General features: G+C 42.2%; 1 protein-coding gene across 5 annotated transcripts in view; it reads right to left on the bottom strand.

Annotated features, from left to right (window-relative positions):
- Tmem156 (transmembrane protein 156) overlaps nt 1–23,744 on the bottom strand; it is a 37,740-nt gene that overhangs the window by 10,017 nt on the left and 3,979 nt on the right. For all 5 annotated transcript variants that reach the window (XM_087584055.1, XM_087584056.1, NM_001419206.1 and 2 more), the window contains 3 exon segments: nt 14,807–15,076; nt 11,536–11,793; nt 9,775–9,894 (listed from right to left, as the gene is read on the bottom strand). In XM_087584055.1, coding sequence (XP_087440181.1) covers nt 9,775–9,894; nt 11,536–11,793; nt 14,807–15,076 — 648 coding nt within the window.

Raw genomic sequence — 23,744 nt, 5'->3', positions numbered from 1 at the left:
GGTGCAAGGCTTTAACCTCGGCGTGGCACTGGGGAGGTAGAGGCAGATATATCTTTGTGAGCTCCAGGCCAGCCAGAGCTACATACTGAGTCCCTGCCTCAAAACAAACAAACAAACCACAAGACAGTAACAATAACAAAACCCCACAGACTCTTCCTAAAATAATGGCTTCTCCACTACCGTAAATATCATTATCGCCCATCTGCTCATGAAAAGTATCACCCCTTATTTTAAAGATACTATTTTTATCTATATTGATATGATATGCAGCATACTTAGAAACAGTTCAGATTAATTAATGTAATGGCATGAGTATTGTGGGTTTTTTTCATTACTTTATATGCTTAGACTTGTAAGAAAAACCTTTGAAAGCTACCAAATTTGTCATCTGAATAGATATTTGAAAGAATTTAATATAATTCCCACTACCCATGTCTTTCTATGCATTTTCCTATCTTGTATCTTTCTTTATTAATTGTATTCATACAGGAAAATAGTTCAAGAAACATAGAACTTACTTAATTAAAATAACAAAGATTTCAATGCCTATAAGATACCAAGTCTTTATACTGTAATTTTGCTAATTGTGTAGCTTTGGACAAAACCACTAACTTTTCTGAGTTTGGTAATTTTTCCCCTTTTCAGGCATAAAACAAAAATAATAGTACAGTTTACATATTGTTTTGGTTTCATTCAGGGGCTACGACAAATACCAAAAGCAAAAGCAACTTGGGGGCTGCCGCAGCTTCCTGGTTGCTGCCGCCACAGAGAGCCCTTGGGCAGCACCCTGCGAGCAAACTTGAGCCTCGGGACCACAGGTAAGACCAACTTGTCTGCTGCAAGAGAGCTGCCTGGTGAGATCGGGACACACAGAGGCAGAGTTCATCTAGGACCGGGCACGTCCTGTGTTTGCCGGAGGTCCCACGCCCGCGGATCCCGGGCCCGCAGCAGCTCTCTGCTCCCAGACCCGGTGAGAGAGAGACCCAACCGCCTGGTCAGGTGGGCACTCCTGAGGCTGCAGAGCGGAAGAGACCACCAACACTGCCCACCCCTGCCCACATCCCTGGCCCAAGAGGAAACTGTATAAGGCCTCTGGGCTCCCGTGGGGGAGGGCCCAGGAGCGGCAGGACCCCTGCCTGAGACACCACCGGAACCTGAGGGAAACAGGCCGGATAAACAGTTCTCTGCACCCAAATCCCGTGGGAGGGAGAGCTGAACCTTCAGAGAGGCAGACAAGCCGGGGAAACCAGAAGAGACTGCTCTCTGTACATACATCTCGGACGCCAGAGGAAAACATCAAAGGCCATCTGGAACCCTGGTGCACTGAAGCTCCCGGAAGGGGCGGCACAGGTCTTCCTGGTTGCTGCTGCCGCAGAGAGCCCTTGGGCAGCACCCTGCGAGCAAACTTGAGCCTCGGGACCACAGGTAAGACCAACTTGTCTGCTGCAAGAAAGCTGCCTGGTGAACTCAAGACACAGGCCCACAGGAACAGCTGAAGACCTGTAGAGAGGAAAAACTACACGCCCGAAAGCAGAACACTCTGTCCCCATAACTGACTGAAAGAGAAGAAAACAGGTCTACAGCACTCCTGACACACAGGCTTATAGGACAGTCTAGCCACTGTCAGAAATAGCAGAACAAAGTAACACTAGAGATAATCTGATGGCGAGAGGCAAGCGCAGGAACCCAAGCAACAGAAACCAAGACTACATGCCATCATTGGAGCCCAATTCTCCCACCAAAACAAACATGGAATATCCAAACACACCAGAAAAGCAAGATCTAGTTTCAAAATCATATTTGATCATGATGCTGGAGGACTTCAAGAAAGACATGAACACACTTAGGGAAACACAGGAAAACATTAATAAACAAGTAGAAGCCTACAGAGAGGAATCGCAAAAATCCCTGAAAGAATTCCAGGAAAACACAATCAAACAGTTGAAGGAATTAAAAATGGAAATAGAAGCAATCAAGAAAGAACACATGGAAACAACCCTGGATATAGAAAACCAAAAGAAGAGACAAGGAGCTGTAGATACAAGCCTCACCAACAGAATTCAAGAGATGGAAGAGAGAATCTCAGGAGCAGAAGATTCCATAGAAATCATTGACTCAACTGTCAAAGATAATGTAAAGCGGAAAAAGCTACTGGTCCAAAACATACAGGAAATCCAGGACTCAATGAGAAGATCAAACCTAAGGATAATAGGTATAGAAGAGAGTGAAGACTCCCAGCTCAAAGGACCAGTAAATATCTTCAACAAAATCATAGAAGAAAACTTCCCTAGCCTAAAAAAAGAGATACCCATAGGCATACAAGATGCCTACAGAACTCCAAATAGATTGGACCAGAAAAGAAACACCTCCCGTCACATAATAGTCAAAACACCAAATGCACAAAATAAAGAAAGAATATTAAAAGCAGTAAGGGAAAAAGGTCAAGTAACATATAAAAGGCAGACCTATCAGAATCACACCAGACTTCTCGCCAGAAACTATGAAGGCCAGAAGATCCTGGACTGATGTCATACAGACCCTAAGAGAACACAAATGCCAGCCCAGGTTACTGTATCCTGCAAAACTCTCAATTAACATAGATGGAGAAACCAAGATATTCCATGACAAAACCAAATTTACACAATATCTTTCTACAAATCCAGCACTACAAAGGATAATAAATGGTAAAGCCCAACATAAGGAGGCAAGCTATACCCTAGAAGAAGCAAGAAACTAATCGTCTTGGCAACAAAACAAAGAGAATGAAAGCACACAAACATAACCTCACATCCAAATATGAATATAACGGGAAGCAATAACCACTATTCCTTAATATCTCTCAACATCAATGGCCTCAACTCCCCAATAAAAAGAAATAGATTAACAAACTGGATACGCAACGAGGACCCTGCATTCTGCTGCCTACAGGAAACACACCTCAGAGACAAAGACAGACACTACCTCAGAGTGAAAGGCTGGAAAACAAATTTCCAAGCAAATGGTCAGAAGAAGCAAGCTGGAGTAGCCATTCTAATATCAAATAAAATCAATTTTCAACTAAAAGTCATCAAAAAAGATAAGGAAGGACACTTCATATTCATCAAAGGAAAAATCCACCAAGATGAACTCTCAATCCTAAATATCTATGCCCCAAATACAAGGGCACCTACATATGTAAAAGAAACCTTACTAAAGCTCAAAACACACATTGCACCTCACACAATAATAGTGGGAGATTTCAACACCCCACTCTCATCAATGGACAGATCATGGAAACAGAAATTAAACAGAGATGTAGACAGACTAAGAGAAGTCATGAGCCAAATGGACCTAATGGATATTTATAGAACATTCTATCCTAAAGCAAAAGGATATACCTTCTTCTCAGCTCCTCATGGTACTTTCTCCAAAATTGACCATATAATTGGTCAAAAAACGGGCCTCAACAGGTACAGAAAGATAGAAATAATCCCATGCGTGCTATCGGACCACCACGGCCTAAAACTGGTCTTCAATAACAATCAAGGAAGAATGTCCACATATACTTGGAAATTGAACAATGCTCTACTCAATGATAACCTGGTCAAGGAAGAAATAAAGAAAGAAATTAAAAACTTTTTAGAATTTAATGAAAATGAAGGTACAACATACACAAACTTATGGGACACAATGAAAGCTGTGCTAAGAGGAAAACTCATAGCGCTGAGTGCCTGCAGAAAGAAACAGGAAAGAGCATATGTCAGCAGCTTGACAGCACACCTAAAAGATCTAGAACAAAAAGAAGCAAATACACCCAGGAGGAGTAGAAGGCAGGAAATAATCAAACTCAGAGCTGAAATCAACCAAGTAGAAACAAAAAGGACCATAGAAAGAATCAACAGAACCAAAAGTTGGTTCTTTGAGAAAATCAACAAGATAAACCCTTAGCCAGACTAACGAGAGGACACAGAGAGTGCGTCCAAATTAACAAAATCAGAAATGAAAAGGGAGACATAACAACAGATTCAGAGGAAATTCAAAAAATCATCAGATCTTACTACAAAAACCTATATTCAACAAAACTTGAAAATCTTCAGGAAATGGACAATTTCCTAGACAGATACCAGGTACCGAAGTTAAATCAGGAACAGATAAACCAGTTAAACAACCCCATAACTCCTAAGGAAATAGAAGCAGTCATTAAAGGTCTCCCAACCAAAAAGAGCCCAGGTCCAGACGGGTTTAGTGCAGAATTCTATCAAACCTTCATAGAAGACCTCATACCAATATTATCCAAACTATTCCACAAAATTGAAACAGATGGATCACTACCGAATACCTTCTACGAAGCCACAATTACTCTTATACCTAAACCACACAAAGACACAACAAAGAAAGAGAACTTCAGACCAATTTCCCTTATGAATATCGACGCAAAAATACTCAACAAAATTCTGGCAAACCGAATTCAAGAGCACATCAAAACAATCATCCACCATGATCAAGTAGGCTTCATCCCAGGCATGCAGGGATGGTTTAATATACGGAAAACCATCAACGTGATCCATTATATAAACAAACTGAAAGAACAAAACCACATGATCATTTCATTAGATGCTGAGAAAGCATTTGACAAAATTCAACACCCCTTCATGATAAAAGTCCTGGAAAGAATAGGAATTCAAGGCCCATACCTGAACATGGTAAAAGCCATATACAGCAAACCAGTTGCTAACATTAAACTAAATGGAGAGAAACTTGAAGCAATCCCACTAAAATCAGGGACTAGACAAGGCTGCCCACTCTCTCCCTACTTATTCAATATAGTTCTTGAAGTTCTAGCCAGAGCAATCAGACAACAAAAGGATGTCAAGGGGATACAGATCGGAAAAGAAGAAGTCAAAATATCACTATTTGCAGATGATATGATAGTATATTTAAGTGATCCCAAAAGTTCCACCAGAGAACTACTAAAGCTGATAAACAACTTCAGCAAAGTGGCTGGGTATAAAATTAACTCAAATAAATCAGTTGCCTTCCTCTATACAAAAGAGAAACAAGCCGAGAAAGAAATTAGGGAAACGACACCCTTCATAATAGACCCAAATAATATAAAGTACCTCGGAGTGACTTTAACAAAGCAAGTAAACGATCTGTACAATAAGAACTTCAAGACACTGAAGAAGGAAATTGAAGAAGACCTCAGAAGATGGAAAGATCTCCCATGCTCATGGATTGGCAGGATTAATATAGTAAAAATGGCCATTTTACCAAAAGCAATCTACAGATTCAATGCAATCCCCATCAAAATACCAATCCAATTCTTCAAAGAGTTAGACAGAATAATTTGCAAATTCATCTGGAATAACAAAAAACCCAGGATAGCTAAAGCTATCCTCAACAATGAAAGGACTTCAGGGGGAATCACTATCCCTGAACTCAAACAGTATTACAGAGCAATAGTGATAAAAACTGCATGGTATTGGTACAGAGACAGACAGATAGACCATTGGAATAGAATTGAAGACCCAGAAATGAACCCACACACATATGGTCACTTGATTTTTGACAAAGGAGCCAAAACCATCAAATGGAAAAAAGATAGCATTTTCAGCAAATGGTGCTGGTTCAACTGGAGGTCAACATGTAGAAGAATGCAGATCGATCCATGCTTATCACCCTGTACAAAGCTTAAGTCCAAGTGGATCAAGGACCTCCACATCAAAGCAGACACACTCAAACTAATAGAAGAAAAACTAGGGAAGCATCTGGAACACATGGGCACTGGAAAAAATTTCCTGAACAAAACACCAATGGCTTACGCTCTAAGATCAAGAATTGACAAATGGGATCTCATAAAACTGCAAAGCTTCTGTAAGGCAAAGGACACTGTGGTTAGGACAAAACGGCAACCAACAGATTGGGAAAAGATCTTTACCAATCCTACAACAGATAGAGGCCTTATATCCAAAATATACAAAGAACTCAAGAAGTTAGACCACAGGGAAACAAATAACCCTATTAAAAAATGGGGCTCAGAGCTAAACAAAGAATTCACAGCTGAGGAATGCCGAATGGCGGAGAAACACCTAAAGAAATGTTCAACATCTTTAGTCATAAGGGAAATGCAAATCAAAACAACCCTGAGATTTCACCTCACACCAGTGAGAATGGCTAAGATCAAAAACTCAGGGGACAACAGATGCTGGCGAGGATGTGGAGAAAGAGGAACACTCCTCCATTGTTGGTGGGATTGCAAACTGGTACAACCATTCTGGAAATCAGTCTGGAGGATCCTCAGAAAATTGGACATTGAACTGCCTGAGGATCCAGCTATACCTCTCTTGGGCATATACCCAAAAGATGCCCCAACATATAAAAAAGACACATGCTCCACTATGTTCATAGCAGCCTTATTTATAATAGCCAGAAGCTAGAAAGAACCCAGATGCCCTTCAACAGAGGAATGGATACAGAAAATGTGGTACATCTACACAATGGAGTACTACTCGGCTATCAAAAACAACGACTTTATGAAATTCGTAGGCAAATGGCTGGAACTGGAAAATATCATCCTGAGTGAGCTAACCCAAACACAGAAAGACATACATGGTATGCACTCACTGATAAGTGGCTATTAGCCCAAATGCTTGAATTACCCTAAATGCCTAGAACAAATGAAACTCAAGACAGATGATCAAAATGTGAATGGTTCACTCCTTCTTTAAAAGGGGAACAAGAATACCCTTGGCAGGGAAGAGAGAGGCAAAGATTAAAACAGAGACTGAAGGAACACCCATTCAGAGTCTGCCCCACATGTGGCCCATGCATATACAGCCATCCAATTAGACAAGATGGATGAAGCAAAGAAGTGCAGACCGACAGGAGCCGGATGTAGATCGCTCCTGAGAGACACAGCCAGAATACAGCAAATACAGAGGCGATTGCCAGCAGCAAACCACTGAACTGAGAATAGGACCCCCGTTGAAGGAATCAGAGAAAGAACTGGAAGAGCTTGAAGGGGCTCGAGACCCCATATGTACAACAATGCCAAGCAACCAGAGCTTCCAGGGACTAAGCCACTACCTAAAGACTATACATGGACTGACCCTGGACTCTGACCTCATAGGTAGCAATGAATATTCTAGTAAGAGCACCAGTGGAAGGGGAAGCCCTGGGTCCTGCTAAGACTGAACCCCCAGTGAACTAGACTGTTGGGGGGAGGGGGACAATGTGGGGAGGGTGGGGAGGGGAACACCGATAAGAAAGGGGAGGGGGGAGGGGGATGTTTGCCCGGAAACTGGGAAAGGGAATAACACTCGAAATGTATATAAGAAATACTCAAGTTAATAAAAAAAAAAAAAAAAAGCAACTTGGGGTAGGGATTTATTTGTCTTACACTTCCTGGTAGCAATAGTCTAGCATTGAGGGAAGTGAAGGCAGTTCTGCTTGCTAATATTCTGCATGGTGTTACCTCCACCAGGAAACTCACTTCACAGCCAGGAAGTACAGCAGGAACCACAGGGGGTGCTGCTTGCTAGCTGGCTTGCAGACTGGCTTATATTTTCTTAAAAGTATATACTTTCTTATATAGTTCAAAATCACCTACATAGGGATGGTGCTGCCCACAGTGGGCTTGCCCTCCTTCTATGTCAATTAAGAAAATTGACAACCCTACCACCACACAGACACGCCCAAAGACCAGTCTGATCTGGGCAACACCTCCATTGAGACTTCCTTCTGAGGTTATTCTAGATCATGTCAAGTCGACAGTTAAGGCCATCCAGGATACATGCTTTGATCTGTAGGTTGATATTTATATGCAGGTGAGGGCTGGCATAAGTTAGGTCAAGTTGAACAGTAAAAAGATAAGACAAAGCTTTTGTAAGGCAGGAGAGAAGGGGAAGGAGGGAGAGAATCTAGATGGAGATGGAGGACGACCCAGATCTGGTTGTCCTTGAATTGCCAAGGTGGTTGGGATGGATTTTTGTAGGCAAATTTATCTTATCTAGGTGGGTGGTTTATATCCTTATCAATTGGTTGTGAGTTCATTGTGAGGATGTATTGTGGATTGAGAATTTAATGTATAAATCTGATTGATAAATTACAGTTTATTGAGTCATGATTTCACTGGGTTGTTGGGAGTGTGAGCAGAGTCCATGGCAGGGAGCCATGATAGGCCAGTCCATGCTGGACTTCCAGAGCTCTGATTTTACTGGGTAGCTGGAACCAGAGAGTTCACAGTTAGCAGAGAGCCACCAGGAGAGATACTAATTAGAGATAAATTATGGTTAGTTCCATTTGGCCCCATGGGTGCTGGAACTAACACTAGAGACCAGCATGCCACGTTAGCATGGCCTGTGGACCCCCTGGGTCAGAGAGTACTTGGGGTCAGCGTGGAGCTGCTGAGATAAAAGTACCCTGCAGTGCCATGTGGCCCTATGGGTGCCAGAACTAGCTCAGGATAAAAGGTTTAGCCATGTTTTTTTTAAAATATTTGATCAGCTGGTGAAAATTGTTATTCTACAAATACACAAAGTGTCATGTCATCAACTATGACGCTTTAGGCCTTTATTACTATGGTATCAGAGATAAGATTTGATCTGAACCTACTCTCAAAAAATGCCTGCAACAAAGGTTTAATCCAAAGAGTCAATGGCATCTTTGCTTATCTACAGGTGAGCATTAGCTATTCTGTTGCTGCGATAAATAACAGCCTTGCATGTCAGAGAACATAAAAGTCTAAGAAGTGAGCTTGCTGGACAACACTGCAATCCTTCATCAAGAACTGGCTGTGCCAACCAAAAAAAGGAAAGAAAATGCCTGGTGGTGGTGGTGGTGGTGGTGGTGGTGGTGGTGGTGGTGGTGGTGGTGGTGGTGCACACCTTTAACCCCAGCACTAGGGAGTCAGGGGCAGACAGATCTCTGTGACTTTGAGGCTAGTCAAGTCTACAGAGCAAGCTCCAGGACAGCCAGGGATATACAGGGAAACCCTGGAGGGAGGAGGGAAGGAGAGGGGGGGGGGGAGATCTTTTTAGTTCATCATTTACCCCAGCTCCTCCATGTGGTAGAAGCAAGTACCCTGTAGGACAGAAGAGGAAAGTCTTGTCGTGCAATGGTCATGCACTCAAAGCTATAGACAGTGAGATGAGGATTTGGCTTGAGTCTACTTGTCTTCAGAGCCTCTTATCCTGGTGATTCTTTTCATACTTTCTTTGAGAGATCAGCCACACACATAAGAAGTGCTGGTCGAGTCCGATATGCAGCCAGTGTATGTGCACCCACACACAGTCTTTCCTGATAGGTGATGCCCGGGTCATACTAATTACTGAAGCTGTTTAACACTGCTCCTACCATCCTGACTTAAAAGATTCCTTTCAGTTCTGCCCTACCCAAACTTACTAGTGACTGTCCATACTTATATTGTCACCTAGAAACCACTCTGTTCAGGGTCTCTAACTCTGCAAAGGTCACCACCATGTCTCTGCCTCTCTCTGCCCTCACTTCTTCTCCACCCAGCTCCACCCAGACAGCTCCTTCTTCACCCTGCCCTTCTTCTTGTCCGTGAGCCTTTCCATATAAGAGAAAGGCCTGCAGGGTCTGGTGTTGGTCTCTACACTACACCTGCAATCTCTTAGCGTATCTGGAGTCAGCATTTATACATAGTAGGTACACAGTAAGTGGCCAACTGAACTAAAAAGAAAAGGGGGCAAACAGGTGTTGCTTGTGCTTCCCTGGGCAAAGGGATGCCCTCAGGAGACAGCCCTCAAAGCGCATTTAGTTCTCAATACTTACTCTGCCGTCTCCACACCCTCCTGTGCTCTTCAAGTATTTTGTAGATAATAAAGATGATACCTAGCATGAAAACGAATAGCACTAAAACGTACCAAGTGATCTTCATGGAGCAAGTGACAGCTGTAAAAAAAATATTTTAAAAAAAGTTAAATACTATGAAAACCAGTAAAAGACTAGTAGCAGGCTTAGGTACTCGCCAACACGCAGTTCTATCATCTCTATGGCTCACAGGGAGCAAGGACAGAACCAACTCCTGATTTCTGTCTTTTGACCTCTACAAACATACATGCATGCACGCATGCACGCACGCACACATGCACATGCATGCACGCACACACACATATATGCACACGCACATACACACACACTCTACACAATGAGGTAGTAGCTCAGATAAGAGGCAGTGCTGTGGTGCATGCTTTAATGGAGAAGGTGTTTGCAGCCTTAACTGGAAACAGAGTCACTTGCTCCCCTGAACACCTTCCCACTGTATGAAATGAAGCTACTAAGTGAGGAAATTGGCCAAGTGGCTCCCAGGGACCCATTCAACTCAAACTCCTGGCATTTAATTTCACTTCCAGGCGATGCCAATATCAATGTTCTTATTGTACATCAAGAGTGCCACAGGGCAGCAGCCCTAGAGTCAGAGCTGTGTGCCATTAATCGTCTTGGTCATGGGATCCCACATATGCCCTCAAATCAACAAAGGCAAGAGCCCTGGAGATGGGGCAACAACGTGAAGGCTGCCAGAGACAGAGGACCCCGCTGAGCTGGATGGGTGGCCAGGGAGATGAGGGATCAAACCCTGCTTCTGCCAGATGATAGGCTGTTACAGCTTGGATAGAAAATGTCCCCAGAGATTCCTGTGAGGGAACATTTGGAGGAGGTTACACCTTCTATATCTGTTCACTATAAACACAATTAAAAAATAATTACCCATAAGATGAATAGGCTTTATAAAGAGCATTCTAATGGGGAAACTTCCCCTTTTTGGAATCACCAGAAGGCATTTGTTTCTAGGTGATTTCTTTCTCTAGTTTTATGCTCATCTGACCACGGGCCCCCGTCCCAGAACTCTGCTCCACATACAGAGGGCACTCAGTGAATGGCTGCATCATACGATTCTTTCTAATAATATGACTTTATGGGTGAGGTGGGGGCACAGTGCCTAGTAAAAACTATTAACTGTGGGGTTCAGAACAGGGAGTTAGAAACTTAGTCAGCCTTGAACAGAACTTAGATATGTCTGACCTTCTTTCCCCTCAGAATCAACCAGTGACCCCCCACCTCCAAGGGCCTAATCCGAACAGGACTACATCAGAAAACTACTGTCACCGGGTCTGTGTCAGCGCCGAGAGAGGATGTGTTGGGTTGGCTAAAAGCCAGCTTTAATTATATATGGATATTCACCTTTTAAGAGAAACTTTGACTTTGTCAGCTCTTCCTCAAGCACAGATACCAGACAAACTACAGTTATCCTAGGACAGAGACTCTTTCTAGATCCCTTTCTAGTGTCCCAGGTCACGTTTTTCACAACCCAGACATAACCACCTCTGTCTCCGGTCACGGCCGAGGCTCATGAAAAACTCATTTTGGAAGGAAAAGCAAACAGATAAACAGAGTAATGCTCTTTCCGGCTACATTATCTCAGCAGCAAAACTCCTCAGCTACTTGACTTCTGGCAAACGTCACAGCTCTCTCTTAATTTTATGTATAGATACCAAAATTCTCCTTCTTCCTCTAATTTCCTTTCAGACTTACACTTTACATCCATTTCTAGGTGCAAGAAAATGTGAGTGCAATTGTCTGTATTTTTCATAAATCTACAAGTGTGGTTGAGAGACTTTTTCCTGACAGGATCTTCATCCAAAGCTATGGCTTCTCCAGGATGGCCTTCAGGAGTACAGGTAGTGTCTTCCTTCACAGGATCAGCTAGAAGAGCGACGGTGACATTAAAATACTCACAGGGTGAGTAAAAGTCACTTGCCTTCACTTCCTTTGATCCCCTCAAAACAAGACCTACAGAGAGGTTAAGAACAGGTTATTTGCAGAATGGCGTTATCTAATAAGAAAACACAATTCAGAGATAAGTACCACTGGGCGTAGTGATGCCTGTTATCCTCAGGATGCTGACGTAGGACAGTACCGGGCCACCCAGGGTTACATTATAAGACCGTGTCTCAAGAAAACCAATCACAACAAAACGAAGACTGAAATCTCCTCTTTTCTAAAGAACAAAATAGAAAGGGAAGTTTCTACAACTAACTATCCAATGTGTAACTTTTGAAAATCATCGGCTTCCCTTGGCTTACAGAAACACGGTCTTAGTCACTTCCTTCATCCTCACGTGGTTTCCCATATGTGTGTTTCTCTGTGTCTATGTATGGGCATAGTGTGTCTACAGGTAAACTGGTGTGTGTGCCTGCATGTGCCTGGAGGGGGCAGAAGGAAACCTTTGTTATTTTGCTACTTGGCTAACCGGCTGCTCATCAGGCCCCTGGGATCCTTCTGTCTCCACTTCCCCTTTATATAATGTGTGTCACACACACGGCTTTTCCTTCTGGCTCTGGGGATGTAACTTGGGTCCTTGTGCTTGCCTGGTGAGCACTTTAAGAATGAACACCTCCCTGGCCCAAATTTCTCCTTTTTAAAAGGACATCAGTCATACTGGGCTAGGTTCCAGGACAGTGATCTCATCTTAAGAAAACTATATGTACCACAGTCTTGCTCCAAATGTCATAGCCTCGGGTATTGAAGGTTAATACTCCAACATATTAAAATTTGAGAGGATACATTTCATTCCACACCACAAGTTATCCCAAAACTTTACCGACTTCCCACAAATAGGGGGGTTTAACTCCCTCCCCATAGAGTGGTGGAGAGTTAGACTTGTCTCTAGTTGGGGCCATGTAAATGAAACACATTGTCTTTTCTATCAAAGATGTAAACAAAACACGGTTAGCTCTGTCTTTAAAGAACTTTGTAAAGCTATGGCCTGGAAAAAAAATTCCTCCCCAGTCAGCAGTTTTCCAAGATCAGGGTATGGGCTCAGCACTGCATTCTGCCTGAGTTCTCAGCTGCTGCTTCAAGTCAGCCAGCAGCAGAAGGCAAGGGCAGAGCCCACCACTCCCACTGAGATACAGGACCCCTTGGAGTTAGAAATAAAAGTCAGGTGAGACTCTTGGAGGACATGCTTGCTTGTTTGATTAAGGCTACACACCCTTCAATAAAAGCAAACCTTTTTGCCTTGCTGAAATACTTTGGATTTTGTGGTCATTTTTTTCGAGACCCCAGACCTAATTTCAAGATAGTCAAGTGAAAGGTGGGGGAGTGGCATTGATCACCAAGCAGGAAAAGGTGAAACAGTTCCCCCCGGTCCTTTGGGACACTAAGAACAGAGACTTGAATCACTGTGAAAAGGCCCAGTTTATGATTACCTTGCTGCAAGGAAGTCCTAGATGAACGGAAGCGGGAAGACGACAGAAAAGAAACCTTCCACAGAGCAAGAGCCAGCCCACAGGATGAGAGGAAGGATTCACAGTGTATAACTGATAAAAGTGAATGTGCAGGCTAGGCAAGGAATTCCCGTCTAGGAAGGAGGAGGAAGGAGAAAAACAGACAACCTGATTTTAAAATGGGCAAATGTCAGGTGTAATGGTAACGCCTGCTGTCTCAGCTACTCCAGAGGCTGGGGCAGGAGGATCCCTGGATACTGTGAGTTCAAGCCCATCTTGGGAAGCCTAAGAAAACCATGTCTCAAAACAAACAAACCCACACAGAACATGGACAGACTTTTGCATCTGTTAAAAGATCTACGTCCAGTGGGTGTATTCAAACATGGTTAACCTCACTTGTCATCATAAAAAATGCAAATTTGCATGATAATCAGAAATGGCCTGACTCCTGTCAGGGTGAGCAATGGATGGATAAACACTGCTGAGAGTGGGGAGTCCTTGTTCTGATCGTGAGATTTCCCAGTCGGTTTGGGACATAGTAAATAAGTTCCTCAGAAACTGAACAGTCTAATCACCAATTGCTCCACAAGATCACCTCCTGGCAGATATCCAGAGGCAGGATATGGTGGTAAATATAGTCATAGGTCTTGCCCTCAAGAGGCCCTTCAGAGAGCCAGACAAAAGACAGCTCATACCCAGTGGCTGATTGCTAAGCCCTTACTTAGAAGTGTTTTTTGTTGGTTTGTTTTTAGAATTTATTTTAAACAGTCACTAATTGAAAGGGTTTCCCAGCTAACCCTTTTAGCTAGCAAATACATGTGAATTACACTGGCCTTCTGATGGATTTCATGAAGGAGTATTTTGTCTTGAATAGGTTAAACTAACATTCATGAAGATTACAAGGCCCTGTGAAATCACTCATTAGAAGCCGCATCACTGTGTTCCAGGGTCACTAGATATTAAAACAGAATGTTTTGGGGGGTGCACAGTATATTCAGGCAAGCACAGGTATTTGAAGGTTGGGAGACAACCTTGAGTGCCATTCCTCAGGTGCCGTTTGACTTCTATTTGAGACGGGGTCTGTCATTGACCTAGAACTCCACCACAGCCTATGCTGTATGGCCCGTGACCGTCAGTGCCTACCACTTTGGCATTTCTTTTATTACAAGCAGCCTCTCCAGCATGCCAGCCCTTTCTTTTCTTTAATATTTATTTGGTATTTATTATGCATCTGTGTGCATGCATGTACACACAAGTCCAGTGCTTGCAGAGGTCAGAAGAATGTATCAGATCCCATAGCACTAGACTAACAGGTAGGGTGAGCTGCTCTGTGTAGGTGCTGGTCTGTGTGGGGATGCTGGTCCTCCGAAAGAGATGCTGAGCCATCCCTGCAGCCTCAGTGCCCAGTTTTCATGTGGGTCCTGGAGTTCAAACTCCATTCTTTACATTGTAAGGCAAAAAGCACTTTACCAACTGAGCTAGCTTTCCAGCCCTGGAATGCTTGCTCCCCCCACACCCACCCCCCAGGACAACTTAATTTAGACTTGGTAAATATCAGTCTATTCTTTTGTGTTTACCTTTTGATGTTTGTTCCTGAGAAGTGAAATCCACGTCTCCTTTGGATTCACAAACCAAACACAAGGAGCACATTGGCAATCCACTTGTGATGCCTTGGCAAATCTCAGCGAAGCTTTGGAAACTGGAGTGATTTGGAAGGATTCCCATAATAGTCTGTGTTTCCTCTGCTGGTTGCAGAAAAGCCACAGAAGAAAAATTGAAGGAGGAAAGTGGGTAGGTGGAATTAGGTAGGAAGCACACTTCCAGACAGGAGAGCTCGAGTGTTCTCTCTGCAGAGAAATAAAACAGAACTCTCTTCAGCTATGGACTTCTGAGTTGTTGACATTTGAATAAACACAAAGTAAGCTCTCCGTTGTTCCTGGGCAGAGGATGACTAGTCCACGACAAGGCTTTGTTTTTACAAGAATTAGTATCTACCCCCTTTAAGCATTTCTCTTTTAAACGTGTCAACAGTCCATGCTAGTTTTCAGAGAACAAATATCCATGTAGGGAAGGGATTAGAAACACTGGCATTTTTGCCATCCCCACTTCTGGAAATTTTCAAAGGATTTGTGTGCCTGTGTGCATGTGCTGCGTGTGTGTGTGTGTGTGTGTGTGTGTGTGTGTGTGTGTGTGTGTGTGATATGTCACACGTGCATCTGTGGAGGCCAGAAGAATGCATAGGAACCCTTGGAATTAGAGTTAGAGTAGCCTGACATGGGGACTGGGAACTGAACTTGGGTCCTATGCAAGAACAGTAAGTATGCTTAACCACTGAGCCATCTCTCCAGCCCCTGGGGAAAAAATAACAGACAAATCTAAAGTTTGCCTGAATCTATCCATGATCAAATAGTCAACCGCATGGATCTGATAAAACAGGTAACAAAATCTGCACGGCAGTTCTGTGTCTGCTTCCTGAGTCTGCTAGAGAGGAGTACCACAACCGTGGCCATTCAGAATAAGAAAAACTGTTGGTTTGGGTGGCCAGAAGTGCAATGTTAATGTCAACAGTCAGAAATCCTAACTCCTAACTCCTGGTAGCTGCCTGTGTTCATTGGCTTATATGCCCCAGTGTCTCCTCTGCGTCTCTGTTTTCTACTCTTCTAGCTCTGTCAAAGCTCCCTCTGTATCAGCCAGGATTCTCTAGAAAGACAAACTGATAGAGTGAATGAAAAATATGTAATTTGCATATATATATGTATATGTATGTATGTTATTAGAGCAGCTTATATGCTGCAGTCCAGCTAGACCAACAGTGTCTGTTTACTGACGGCAAGTCTGAGAATCCAGCAGCTGTTCAGTCTGCAAGGCTGGATGTCTCAGCCGATCTTCCCTGTAGTGGAATCCCCAACAGAGTAAGCTCTAATGAAGGAACGGACTCGCTGGAAAGAAAGAGTGAGAACAAGGAAAGAGTGAGAACAAGGAAAGAGTGAGAACAAGGAAAGAGTGAGAACAAGGAAAGAGTGAGAACAAGGAAAGAGTGAGAACAAGTAGAAAAGGATGTTGCAGTAAGTTATCCTCTACTCTAATCACCCAGCAGTGTGGCATGAGTTCCTTGCTGCCTGCCTCAGTGTTCTAAGTTCCCGAATGAAAGACACGCAAACACAGCCCTCTATTTTAATATGCCTTAAACAGCTCAATGTCTAGGCCACTTCCAAACTTCCACCTTGGTAACACCTCCCCTCTGATACTACTGAGTTATTACTTTCTAAAATCTGTATTCCATGTTTGCTTCCCTAGACCCAGTGGGGCTGCTCTTCCCTGTCTCTTACATAATCGATATGCCCTCTCTTCTGCAGCTCTCAAGCCTGGATTCCTTCCCAATCTGCGCCCATGGTGAGTCTAAAAAACTTCCCCCCTCTCCCGTTCCTCTTGCCCTCAAATCCTAATGTCCCACCTCTGTCTCACTGCCCAGGTATTGGCTGCCAACAAGTTTATTTACCAATAAGAGCCAAGTGGGGGCAGGGACTCTCGTCATACAGGCCAAATCTCATCTGGGTTCAATTTTGGGAACCCAATTAACATAATACCAGAGTTAAACCAAATCCACCACAAAGAGACTTGACAGTCTTGTTCCCAACCATCGGTGATCAGTTCCTTCCTATCATGTGTTTCTGCCTAACCACAGTGCATTGCTTAAAATGCAGACTCAGCAGTTAAGAGCACTGGCTACTCTTCTGAAGAACCTAGGTTCAAGTGTCAGCATCTACTGGTGATTAATTACACAACCATCTGTAATTCCAGTTCCAGGGCACTGAATGCCCTCTTCTGGCCTTCAAATTTTTAAATATGATCCTGTGTTCCAGATTAAAAAAAAAAACAACTTAAATGCACAGGGACCAAGCTAATACAGCACCCACACAGCAACTGTCTGTAACTTCAGTTCCAGAGGATCTTAAACCCTCATACAGACATACATGCAGGCAAAACACCAATGCACACAAAATAAAAATAAATAAATTTTAAGTGCATCCTTTGCCTAGACTAGGGCTTACCTGTGATTTAATCAGTATGAACAAATCTGAGGTCATTGTGCAATTGAGAATACTCATTTAGCAGTGTGACCAATTAAGGACTAGATAACACATCTTCCAGTGACTCAGACACTGTCAGCTATTCTTTAGATCTGAAATAGGTGACATGGTCAATCCTACCTCTCCGAGACTTCTTCACCTTTCTCTGAAATGTAGTTTAGGACCTCTAAATGCCACAGAGCACAAGGAGACAAGAGCTCCACTTTCAAAGCAGTTACTTTTAGTCCCACCTTGGCTCAGGCTCAAAAGGAAGCCAAACTAGTGACTAATGTTAAAAACATTTTTAATTAGTGGAGTTTATATTTTAATAGTAATTCCATAAGCATTTGATGACTCATAATTTGTACTGTCAGTTAATAATTTAAATGCTCATGTCCTAGCCCTCTGTATTTAAAAGTATTTCTCAAATAATTCACATGTAGTTTTTAAAGGTGAAGAGATTTCAAAATTGAATTGTTAATTAAGGTTTTTCTTGTGGGAACAGAATTTTATTCAAGTAAATTTGCAGTAAAAATTGCCAAACGGTCATAACTGTAACAAGAGCACTGACTGCTCTTCCAGAGGTCCAGAGTTCAATTTCCAGCAACCACCTGGCGGCTCACAACCATCTGTATTGGGATCTGATGCCCTTTTCTGGTGTGTCTGAAGACAGCTACAGTGTACCCATATACATAAAATAAATAAATAAATCTTTAAAAAATTATTCCCTTTAGTAACAATGGTCAAAGGAGGTGGATAGCCGTGCACACACTGACAGAACACGCTCATGGATCTCTCCATATTACTAAAACACATGACGCCTGTGTTCCCTGCCACCTCTCCATCTTGCTCACTGGCCCTTTGATCTTGTGAGATCTTCAACTTCCTGGATTTATATTGCTATGACATGACCTAGAAAGGAGAGTAAGACAATTTTGCTGCCAGCATTGCGGTCTTATTCAATTAAGTGGCCAGTCGACCTTTCCAGAATGAATGAAGTACCCTCTATATTTGGCTATCAGATTGTTATGTGGTTTTTTAACTTCAATTTTAAATAATTCTATTGGAAAAGGAATAAATAGAGGATGCAGCCTTTCTTGGTATAATTTTAAGAAATAAATCATCCTCTCCAGCCACTTTAGTCATCGTGGGTCATATTCCCATCTCCATAAACAGGGCTTTGGGAATTAACTACCTTCATTAATATTCCCAGAGTCAGACATCTACCTGCCCACTCTGAGAGATGCAAATGCATCCAAGAATTACTTCAGTACCAAGTTGGCACCTTCTCTATGGAAGTATGCAGAATACTAAATAGAGTTAGGAAAACGCATGGCAGAGTAGGAGGTTCAGGCCAATTAGTTTCTCCATTTCAAAGAAAAGTGAATCACACTAGAGATCTGTATTTTTCCTTCCTTAACTTTTACAGTATAACTTAAATTTCACACGTATGTTGTACAAGATGCTTTGTGCCCATGGAAGAATGAACACAACACCCGACAGTGGTGTCATGAACCTTTCACCTTAGCACTCAGGAGGCAGAGACAAGCAAATCTCTGAGTTTGAGCCCAGCCTGGTCTGCAGAATGAATTCCAGGACAGCCAGGGCTACACAGAGAAACCCTATCTGGGGGCAGGGAGAATGAAAATAAGCAAATATTAGAATTTCTATGTCCTAATTTGGACACAGAAGCGGGCTGCTGCCAACACCTTCAAGCATTCTCAGCAGCCCCCTGCACCTTGGCACATTTTAAATGCACACAAATGCATAGCATTACCATATATACTCTTCTGTGATTTACTCTTTTTCCTTAATATGTTTTGGTCATGTTGGCTTTGCACAGCTGTAGTTAAATTGTTGGGTCTTATGAATGAATGAATATATTATACAATTTATCTATTTTCTGAGAGTGAACATTTGGGTCGTTTCCATTTTTATCTGTTCAAAATAACGATGTTATGAAGTGTGGCTTCATACATTCCTGATAGGAATGCAAAATAGCACAACTACATTGGGGAACAGATTTCATTTTCTTATATGTTAAATATATACTTACCATGTGGTCCCCAAACCTCACTCCTCGGAATTTACACATACAAATAAAAACATCCACATGACCAGATGCTTCTAGTTTACCTGCACGTGATTTTATGGTATCTTTCAAATGTTGTAAGAGCCAAGAACTGAAAACAATCCACATTTCCAGCAAATAGTGAATCTAAAAACAACCTCTGGTGTAGGAGGGACTATCAGTGACAAACAGAAGAAACTGTAAGTACCATCACAAGGGTGCTTTTGCGCAATTGAATAAGCTACACAAGTCGCGTGATTATATGAGGTTTAGGAAAATGCACAATACTTGGCAGTGGAAGGGTTCTTATAGGTTGGAGCAAGAGAGAACCTTTTGGGAAGATGGAAAGTTAGGTCTTAATCTTTGTTACAATGTGGTAGTCAACATGGTGAATACAGCTTAACAGAACACCTGTCTTAGAAATACTTTTACTTTCTCTTGTCCATAGCTGTGTTCCTTGTTGACTGTTTAGATTTTTGTTTTTGTTTTTGTTTTATTTTTTCTTTTAGTTTGATGGAATTCAGTTTGTCTATCTTAAAATGTTTGTTCCCTCTGCTTTTGATGACATTTCTAAAAGTCATGGCAGGGATCAACAAGTCAAGAATCTTTTCTTTTAACAGTTTTACAGTCCTGGGTCTTACAATGCTTTTAAATCTGTCTTGAGTTGGCTCCACATGCGATATGAAATAAAGATCCAAGTGGGGGCTGGGGATTTAGCTCAGTGGTAGAGCGCTTACCTAGGAAGCGCAAGGCCCTGGGTTCGGTCCCCAGCTCCGAAAAAAAAAGAACCAAAAAAAAAAAAAAAAAAAAAAAGATCCAAGTGTATGCTTCTATTATCCGTAATTTTGATGGTTTCTCTTATCTACTGAAACAATTAAGTATTTATTTATAATACTTTAACTATAAGTAATATTTATAATATTATTTCAAGATCTGGTCCTGCTGTCTGTTGTTTCTGTTGATTCTTGTCTGTTCAGTCTACCTGTGTGTTATGATGTATTGATTAATAGCTTATTTTCTTTGGGAGTTATTTGAGGGTTGGTTTGAAGTGATTTCTTTTCTTCCTCTACAGAATATTGGTATTTGCCTCTGCTGGGTGTCTAATGGCACCATTGATCCAAAATGCCTTCAATTTATTTCTTTCATTGAATTTTTTATACCTTGTGCATAATAGATCTCAGCATCCAAATTATGTCAGATGTGTATAAACTGTCAGTGAGGTTTTCCCCATTACTTTGTTCAAGGTGAAAACAAACAAACAAAAATGTCTCCATAGCCAGACATTTTTCCCATTGTTTGCCAGATAACTACTCTAAGTTAAGCCTTGTTTCCCTAGTGCTTTAGCTATTTTCCAACTGGCAGATTGTCAGTAAACTTTGTAAGGGACATGTGGACTACATAAGAGTATATATATTGTATGTGCAGCTTCATGATACTTGATGCTACTAGGAACAGTGCTAACATAATCATTTGGAGAAAATATTTAGCACTGTCTTATAAAACTAGATAACCAACTCAATGTATTGTCGGTATCCCCTTAAAACTCTTCTACTGAACTCAAGTCCCAGTACGATGATATTTGGAGGTGGAGTCTGTGGAGTAATTAATTCATGAAAGTAGAATTCTTTTTTTTCCAAAGATTTATTTATTATACACTGTAGCTGTCTTCAGACACACCAAAAGAGGGCATCAGATCTCATTACAGATGGTTGTGAGCCACCATGTGGTTGCTGGGATTTGAACTCAGGACCTCTGGAAGAGCAGTCAGTGCTCTTAACCACTGAGTCATCTCTCCAGCCCGAAAGTAGAATTCTAAAGAGTATGAATTGTGCTCTATAAAACGAGGCCAAGGAGATAACTTGCTCCCTTTCTGCCCCATGAAAATTCAGTGGGGCTACACAGTCTATATCTCTAAAGAGGACCCTTACTAGGCTCAGCCACAGTGGTATCCTCACTTCATGAAGTTCAAAAGCTTCTGCACAGCAGAATAAACAGACAGCCTGCAGAATAGAAGAAACTTTGCCAATTATACATCTGACATAAATATACAGAATCTATAAAGAAGTCAAAAATTAAACACATATACACATGATCACCTGCACACACACACACACACACACACACACACACACACACACACACACACACACACACAAATCCAATCAATAAACAGGTATTTGACAGGGAGTTCTAAAAGAGAAGAATATCTAATGACCAATAAACATCTGTGTTCAACACCATCAGCCATCAGGAAGTACAGGTTAAACTATGTTGAGATTCTATCTTAGCACAGTCGGAAGAAAGCGAGTGGTAACAAATGCTGTGAGAACACCACGAGAGAGGAATCCTTATGTACCCCTAGTAGGAATATAAACTGGCACAACCACTTTAAAAATGTGTGTGGTTGTTTCTCAAGAAACTAAAAATAGCGCTAAGGAGATGACTCAGTAGGTAAAGGTGTTACCAGACAAGCCTGCAGCCTCAGTGTAGATTCTCTGAACTTGGGTCAAAGCCTGGCATGAGAGTGTTTGTCAACAATCTCAAAGCTCTCCGTAAGACAGGAAGTCAAGGTACAGTTCCTTTTCTGCTCATGGGGCAGCAGCTACTCAAGATTAAACCTAGAGCTTTATACCTGCCAAACACATGTCCTACCACTGAACTGCACTCCCAGTAGATTAACTGAATATTGAATCAGTTAAAAATGAGTCACATGTAAAAATATTTAGCCCTGGGCCTGGTATATGTAGTCACATGCATTTGTTAAGAGTTTTTACAAATGTTGAGGTAGAGGTCTAGGGAGATGGCTCAGTCATTGAAGTCCCTGCCATATAAGCGTTAGGACCTGACTTTGAGTTCCCAGCACACTTAAAAATAACAGGCATGGTGACACTTATCAGTGACCCTAGAATTGGGGGTTGAAAAGAGGCAGGAACCAGTCAAACCAGTTCATAAGCTCTGGTTCACTGAGAGACACTGCCTAAAATAATTACAGTGGAGAGCAATAGAGAAAGATGCTTGGTGTTGTCCTCTGGCTGCCACATGCACTCCACTACACACACACACACACACACACACACACACTCACACTCACACTCACACACACTCACACACACACTCACACACACTCACACACACTCACACATACTCACACACTCACACACACTCTCACACACACTCACTCACACACACAGTCACACACACTCACACATACTCACACACACTCACACACACTCACACACTCACACACTCACACTCACACACTCACACACACAGTCACACACACTCACACATACACACACTCACACACTCACACACACTCACACTCACACACTCACACACTCACACACACACTCACACACACACTCACACACTCACACACTCACACACACACTCACACACACACACTCACACACACACACACACTTTAAATTATGAGCCAGATGCAGTGGTGATGAGCACCCGTGGTCCCAGTACTTGGGAGGCTGAAGTGGGAGAATCACTTGAACCTAAGGGTTTGAGAGCATCCTGGCCGTCACAATTTGACCTCTACCAGCTCAAAGTTTATAGCCATATGGCCTAAACCTTATTAGGAGTAATTGATTACATTTTTATGAAGGAGTCAAGACAAAGAACATAAAGTGCCCAATTTGAAAACAAGGACATTTCATTCATTTGTTGCAACCCTGTCAATACACTGACTTGTAATAGCGCCATAAACACAGTGGAGATGCACTGTGGAGCTGAGGAGGGGTTGTCCTGAAATTCACAAGGAAAAGTCCTTCATTTTCGGTTTGCCTCCATTTACTGATCATTATACTACCATTTCCACCAGAAAGTGTGACAGGGAAGAGAAATGAAAGCCAGTGAACCTATTTTGTGCGAGCTTAACTCTTCAAAGTAAGCAACATCAAAACAGCTAGACGTAATGAGACTCGCAGTGTATTCATCTGCGCCGTTCTTGTCCTGCTTGCTACAAACTCTGTAATGCCCGACGGTGTCTGCTCTTATAAAGTTTTGAGATATTGATATGTGAACATTTTAGTTGAAAATCAGTAAGAATCATGACTTCTCTTGGAAAGTGCTTCTGTGAGCAAGAATCCCCCTGTGGGGGATTATTGGAACTCTGCCTATTTATTTATTTATTTATTTATTTATTTATTTATTTATTTATTTTTGGCAACTGGGAACAGAAGAAACTTCCTCTGAGCATAGTCCTGGAAAGAACACTAATGTTCTCACAACTCCCTTTTACATCCCACTTTACTCTTTACGGGGCTGAGCTTAATTGCTTGACCTCTGGCTCTCTTCATGACTGAAAACCCCTTATGAGAGACTTGCCTTTCTTTTTGTAAGCCTCACCTTCCCAGAACAGAG

Source organism: Rattus norvegicus, chromosome 14 (genome assembly GCF_021556685.1).
Source record: "Rattus norvegicus strain SHRSP/BbbUtx chromosome 14, alternate assembly SHRSP_T2T, whole genome shotgun sequence".
Taxonomy (NCBI): Eukaryota; Metazoa; Chordata; class Mammalia; order Rodentia; family Muridae; genus Rattus; species Rattus norvegicus.
This window is presented reverse-complemented; position numbering and strand designations above follow the sequence as displayed.